General features: G+C 35.9%; 1 protein-coding gene across 1 annotated transcript; it reads right to left on the reverse strand.

Annotated features, from left to right (window-relative positions):
• Positions 2060 to 7267, reverse strand: LOC104732714 (nucleolin). The gene is made up of 27 exons (XM_010452294.2): positions 7150 to 7267; positions 6979 to 7052; positions 6818 to 6892; positions 6657 to 6701; positions 6484 to 6551; positions 6279 to 6399; positions 6056 to 6150; positions 5913 to 5936; positions 5731 to 5800; positions 5559 to 5608; positions 5354 to 5471; positions 5130 to 5216; positions 4902 to 4972; positions 4704 to 4821; positions 4521 to 4606; positions 4385 to 4408; positions 4195 to 4282; positions 3980 to 4041; positions 3788 to 3905; positions 3571 to 3674; positions 3348 to 3371; positions 3158 to 3245; positions 2943 to 3004; positions 2751 to 2868; positions 2534 to 2637; positions 2406 to 2429; positions 2060 to 2284 (listed from the first exon to the last, which is right to left on the reverse strand). Exons 1-27 carry the CDS (start codon positions 7193 to 7195, stop codon positions 2182 to 2184), a joined length of 2067 nt encoding a protein of 688 aa, XP_010450596.2. The 5' UTR covers positions 7196 to 7267; the 3' UTR covers positions 2060 to 2181.

Below are 7544 nucleotides of genomic sequence, written 5' to 3' on the forward strand. Positions count from 1 at the left end.
CCTTCGTCTCCTCTCTTCACTCACTCCCTCTGACTAAACTGATATTTTCATTTACAATAATGTTTTTGGACTTTATATTTACAGTTTTCAGCAATAAATTTTACTATATTAAATGGTGTGTTAATTTAATATAAGCATCTTAGGAGAGATATTAAGCTAATTTAATAAATTTTACTTTGGGGAAAATAATAATAAAAAAAAAAAATCAGAATTTAACTCAAAAGTTGTACTTAATATACCATACATATTTTCTATATAATAAAACAGAAGTAAACAACTTTTTTTTTCTTAGGACCATATAACTTTTATAAGTTTGTTACAAAAATAGTTTATAGATTAAATATAGGTTATAGATTAATTGATCAATATACATTTAAAAATATCCCAAAGAATCCTTTGAAAGAGAATATTCCAATGATTTACACAATTTCTAAAATAAAATCTTTAGAATTTCATGTATTGTTACATAATATATATTGTTAGGCATAAAAAAGAATAAAATCTTGGTAATTTATCACACTTAATCGTAATTTCTGGGATCATATTATGCATTTAAAAATAGAATCTTACCTTAGCTCAGGTCATATTAAAACATTTTTACCAAACATGTTCAAAAATTCAAATAAAAACAAACAACAAACATAACAATATCTCATACATAAAATTACAAAATTAACAATATAAAACTTACAAAATAAATATTTTTTTGAAACTGTCATATATTTAATATATGATTTTATTGCATAATGTTACATCGAAAAAAACTTTTAAAAACAATTATATAAATTATTTTATTATAAACTTATAATATAAATTAAAAAAATTTCAATTCATGATGTCTTGGTAGCAGGTGTCATCTTATTTTATTTATCATAAGGGAAGAAAATAAAAAATAAAAATAATTTATTTATAGAAAATAAAAAATAAAAATAAAAAAGCAATTGGCATTCAGACGATTTGCAACTCTGATCACATAGGCTGCGCAACCCATGCGCACCATTTCTTCCACCTCAGAGGATTGTTCGACGAGCAACCATCGATTTGCCCGTGCATCACAGCCAATTTTGATTAGTAGTAATGCGCTGCGGTATATATACCCGAGAGATAAAAACCATTTTGTCGATGTGGGACAATTTTCATTCTCACTTACTAAAACTAATTTAATGGGCCTAGATTATGTAAACCTTATTGGGCCTGGGTTCAGTTCGTAAGACGCTGTAACGACGCCGTTCCCGTTGCTCCCCGCACGGCCTGTGAGGAGGAACCAAGATTTGGCTGGCGCAAGGGTAAAGCTCAAGACAAAATGCTGAGGTTCTGATTATCGAAGAGTGGTCTTCTTCAGGATAACGGAACCATTCGTGGAAGAAGGGAGCTGTTGGATTTGGAGGCGGGAAAAATCTAGTTATTCGAGTAGAGTTGATCCGAAGATTTCAGCGATCGGATTGGATTGGATTGGATTCGTTGCTTGCACTACTTTGATAAGAGCGTGATGAATTGATGAGAAAAAAAAAAAGAACGTGATGATCTCTGTTGATGGCGAAATTGGATTTTTGGCAGGTGGGTTGATAGGTGGATGGTGAACGTGATGATCTGATTTTTGGCAATGTTCTAGTGGAACAAAACAATGGAAGCTCACAGGCTCTATTATGATAATTTCACGACTCTGTTTACGAGATGATAATGCTGATTGCTCTTTAGCCATTTATTATTCTTTCTCCAATCTCTGTATTGAAGCAACTGAGATGGGAAACTGGGAGAACTAAAGGGTGAGAGATTTCAGTCCACTTTTCGTCAGTGCTGCTTTGGCCGGAATCATGCCAGGTTGATTAAAAGGTTTAATTAATTCTTCCAGCCAGGCTTAGGGATGTTGTCTATCTACAAAGGCGATCGTGTCAAGCTTATGTCACGGACTCGCGGGGTCTTGACTGAATCACGTTGAGAATAAAATATGAGAACAGTGAATTTGTGTCTCCCTCGGGGGATTATGGTTTTGTCAACCAAATCAGTTCAAATCGTATACGACTCTTTGCCATATACTGACTGATTCAACACCAAACCATTCAAAATTTAACCATATAATCTAACTTTCAGACAATCTTACCCAAAAAATAAATAAAACTTAAATACAAACAATCAACATCGTATCACAAGTTAAAAAACACCAAAGAGCTTCATCTTCTATCAGTCCTCGTCCGGAGAGAAGGTAGTCTTCTTACCGCAGAAGCCGTCGGATTTTTCCTTCTGTTGCTTCAGATTCGGTTCTCGTAGAAGGTTGTCTTCGTACCTGGAATATATATATACCAAAATCCCTTGTGATCTCCCCCATGTATACGAAAAACTTTACCCAGTGTGCCCTTAATAACAAAACTCAAAAACAGATAGTAGTAATTTAAAAAGTCCCTTACCAAAGCTTCTCTGCAAGGTTGTACCTAATTAACAAAAAAAAAAAACAACGTTAGTCTTCTGTTATGACATCAAAACTTTAGCAACAAGCTTAGAGAAACATAAACTCCATATGGGACAATCAAATTACTTGGGTCGAATTGGGTATGAAGCTCTCTCAGCCACGTCCAGAAAAATCTTACGAAACAAAAAATCACGATATCGCAAATTTTTACCATTCTTCTGTTCCAGCGCCTACAGTATAGAAGGTTTAATCAAAAATCGACCTTTCAGATATATGATTTTCCCACACTACTTTCCAAATGAATACTTAAATACTTTTCATCATTACTATAAGCCACTCTCACCTTCTCTGCTTCGTTAGCAGAAGCAAACTCAACAAAGCCACAGCCCACTTGCTTACCCCTGTCGTCTACAATAAGTCGAACACCAACAATTTCTCCAACATCTTTGAAGAACTCGATGCTGTAGAACATGAAATATATCAGTCATGAAAAAAATTCCCACGAACAAAAGAGGAAACTAAAGGTGCTACTTACATCGTTATTATTTTAGTTTCAGGAGGGAGATTGGTAACAAAGAGCGTCTTTTTTCTTACCTCCTGAATTCAGCAGCCAAGTGTGTTAGCAAGGCTTGCATAACAACGAAAAGTAGATTCATCCCCAGATAAAGTTAATTTTCGACTTTGAGGCAACAGCTTTGTTATTAAACGTTAAGCGTGACATTTTTTGATGATAATAAAAACTAGTACTACCTCAACAATATCGGGAGTTTCAGCAAGTCCTTCCATTGCCCCATCTTCTTCTATCAGAAGGCTTTCTTGTCGAAGGTGGTCTTCGAACCTGGATTACCAAGGACCTTTGTGATCTCTCCATGTATACCAAATGCCTCACCCAATGTGCTCTCGATAACAAACTCAAGATGCAAATAGTTAAAGTCCTTACCAAACCTTGTGATCTATACAATACCTGATTAACAAATATTATGGCGTTAGCCTTCTGTGATGGTATCAAAACTCTAGCGATAAGTTACAGCCAGTGTTACATAAACAAATTTCCATAACATTGAAAATNAAAAAAAAAAACAACGTTAGTCTTCTGTTATGACATCAAAACTTTAGCAACAAGCTTAGAGAAACATAAACTCCATATGGGACAATCAAATTACTTGGGTCGAATTGGGTATGAAGCTCTCTCAGCCACGTCCAGAAAAATCTTACGAAACAAAAAATCACGATATCGCAAATTTTTACCATTCTTCTGTTCCAGCGCCTACAGTATAGAAGGTTTAATCAAAAATCGACCTTTCAGATATATGATTTTCCCACACTACTTTCCAAATGAATACTTAAATACTTTTCATCATTACTATAAGCCACTCTCACCTTCTCTGCTTCGTTAGCAGAAGCAAACTCAACAAAGCCACAGCCCACTTGCTTACCCCTGTCGTCTACAATAAGTCGAACACCAACAATTTCTCCAACATCTTTGAAGAACTCGATGCTGTAGAACATGAAATATATCAGTCATGAAAAAAATTCCCACGAACAAAAGAGGAAACTAAAGGTGCTACTTACATCGTTATTATTTTAGTTTCAGGAGGGAGATTGGTAACAAAGAGCGTCTTTTTTCTTACCTCCTGAATTCAGCAGCCAAGTGTGTTAGCAAGGCTTGCATAACAACGAAAAGTAGATTCATCCCCAGATAAAGTTAATTTTCGACTTTGAGGCAACAGCTTTGTTATTAAACGTTAAGCGTGACATTTTTTGATGATAATAAAAACTAGTACTACCTCAACAATATCGGGAGTTTCAGCAAGTCCTTCCATTGCCCCATCTTCTTCTATCAGAAGGCTTTCTTGTCGAAGGTGGTCTTCGAACCTGGATTACCAAGGACCTTTGTGATCTCTCCATGTATACCAAATGCCTCACCCAATGTGCTCTCGATAACAAACTCAAGATGCAAATAGTTAAAGTCCTTACCAAACCTTGTGATCTATACAATACCTGATTAACAAATATTATGGCGTTAGCCTTCTGTGATGGTATCAAAACTCTAGCGATAAGTTACAGCCAGTGTTACATAAACAAATTTCCATAACATTGAAAATTAATTTACTTGGGTGGAGGAAATGGATCCATCTTAGCCGCTTCAAGAAAAATCTTCCCATCCTGTAAATATTCACCGTTCTTCTTTTCCAGCGCCTACAGTATAAAAAGATTTAGTCAAATAACTACTTGTATATTTTTCATACATTACTTTTCAAATGACTAATTAAATACATTTCATCATTACTATAACCTTCTCTGCATCGTTGGCAGAAGCAAACTCAACAAAGCCCCAGCCCACATGCTTGCCCTTGTTGTTAGCAATAAGTCGAACATGAACAACTTGTCCAACATCTTGGAAGAAATTGATGCTTCAAAAATGGAAGATACAATATTACTCATGAAAAACTTGTTCCAAGAACGAAAAGAGGAAATTTAAAGTGCTTCTTACATATCTGATATTATAGTTTGGGGGGTAAGATGGGCAACAAAGAGCGTCTTGGTTGTTCTTACGGAAACAGCCTGAATTTAACAGCTAAGTGTGTTAGCGCAACTCTAAGGAGAAAATGAGTTAAATTGCTTCAACAACAAAAAATTGCCTCGTTCATCCCCAGAATAAGTTCTCTTATTAAAAATGCCAAGTATTTATTCTGAGCCTGAGGATAATAAGAACACGTACGTCAGCAGAAACGGGAGTTTTGCCGTGTCCTTTCATCAACAAAATCTTTTGGTCGTGCAAGTATTCACCATTCTTCTTTTCCAGCACCTACAGCATAATAAAATTTAGTCAGCTATCATACTTTCAAGTAACCACTTGTGTATATTTTTCACCATAAGCTTGTACAAACCACTTTCCAAATTACTACAATACTTTTTTCATCATCACTACAAAACTAGTCTCACCTTTTTTGCTTCGTTAGCAGAAAGAAACTCAACAAAGCCATAACCCACATGCTTGCCCTCCTGGTTTACAATAAGTCGAACACTAACAACTACTCCATCATTATTGCAGAAATCTTTGCTGCAGTTGTGGAGGATGAAAATTTTAGTCACGGAAAACTAGTTCTGAGAAGGAAAAGTGGAAATATAAGCTAGTGCAACTACTTACATATCTGATATTTTAGTTTGGGGAGAGAGATTGGCAACAAAGAGTACTTCCTGAATTTAACAGCCAAGTGGGTTAGCATGACTCAAAAGGAGAAAATGACTTGAGAACAACAAAAAAGTAGTGTTTATTGGACGCGGGCCTGGAATGTTTTGAAGATAACAAGAACAGGTACCTCAGCAAAATCGGGAGGTGTCTCATCTCCTTCTACCAGACGGCTTTGTCGTCGAAGGCAGTCTTCGTTCCTGGAATATAAGAGAAGCCCTACGGATCACTCCATGTGTACCAAAAACTTTCACCGAATAATTGTGCTCTTGATAAGAAACACGAGAGGAAAAATAGTTTTAAGACCCTTACCAGACCTTGTGATCTAAGGAATACCTAATTAACAAAAATAAAAGCTGTCAAGTCTTCTGTAATGGCATTAAAATAACTCTAAACAACAAGTTGCAACCAGTGCTACAGAAACATAATTCCAAAACATGGAAAAATCAGTTTACTTGGGTGGAGGGCCTAGTGAAGAAGCTATCTTATTAGACACATCAAGAATTATCTTGCGATTGAGCAAACATTCACCGTTCTTCTTTTCCAGCGCCTACAGTATAAAAGGTTTATTTTTAATCAGCAATTCTACTTTCAAATAACTAGTTGTATATTTTTTCATCATAAAATTTTAAAATGAATTTGATTTCTATCATTACTAAAAAAAAAAACTAGTATCACCTTTTTTGTTTCACCAGGAGAAGCAAACTCAAGATAGCCATAGCCAGCACGCCTACCATCGTATGGTTTTACAGCCAGTCGAACATCAACAACTTGTCCAACATCTTTGAAGAAATCGATGCTGTAATAGTGGAGGGTAAAATATCAGTCACCAAAAAGCTTGGTCAGACAAGGAAAGTAGGAAACTGAAGGTAGTGCTACTTACATATCTTGTATTTTAGCATGGCGAGACAGACCGGCAATAAAGAGCGTATTTTTCATCAAGGCAGCTCCCTGAATGAGAAAAGGGCTTAAATTGCATAAAAACACAAGAAGTAGATTCATCCCCAGAATAAGTTGTGTTACTAAACAAAAGATGATGATAATAAAAAGAGGTACCTCAACAAAATCTTCGGGAGTGTCATCAAGTCCGTCCACTGTCTCCTATTAGAACACATTTTTTATTTTTTATTTTGGAGATATTAGAAAACAAGATGCTCAATTGAACGAACGTCTACATAAACGTGTACAATAGTTTTATAAATTTACAAAACTTAAACCTTCACTGGGATTAAATTAGCCTGATCAGACTTCTGCAGGAGACTACTAGGATCAGCAAGTCCTTCCGTTGTCTCCTGTTACGAGTGGCCAGCCATTAGAACACAGTGTAAACAAGATTGTTCTCAAACGACAAGAGTAATCAGAGACCATCGTAGGTTACCTTCTCCTCGGATGTTTCCTTATGTCTCTTCAGAATCGGTTTGTTCTCCAAATCATCTTCCGAGTTTCGCTTACCTTAAGAGCAGCAACAGAACGAATTTTAAAATCAACAACCACCTCTTCAGCCAAGTATAAAACATTAGATAGGAGCTAAGGGCCACACAAAACTAACCAACTAGATTAACTTTGGCGGCTGATTCCTTGCTAGAACTGGCCATAGTGAACGTGAAGACAGCGCCGGTTTATTTTCCGGGAAGAGTTGAGAGCAGCAGTAACTAACCCTAGAAATACACCTCGAATGAAGATATTTATAAGACAATACTCTCGTTTGGGCTGGGCTTTTATTGGTTGGATGATGTTTCGTTTTTACTTTCTAAAAAGGCTTATTGATGTTCACTTTAAACCCTCCGCATATTAAACATAATCCGAAATCCAAACCCAAGCCCGATCAGAAATAGGCAGCTCGATTCGAGTTCGGATAGATATAGGATATCTGATCGGATTTAGATAGTACCTTATACCCAAAACAAACTCAAACTAACCCGAACATATATATATATATACTAG

Source organism: Camelina sativa, chromosome 12, assembly GCF_000633955.1.
Source record: "Camelina sativa cultivar DH55 chromosome 12, Cs, whole genome shotgun sequence".
Lineage (NCBI taxonomy): Eukaryota > Viridiplantae > Streptophyta > Magnoliopsida > Brassicales > Brassicaceae > Camelina > Camelina sativa.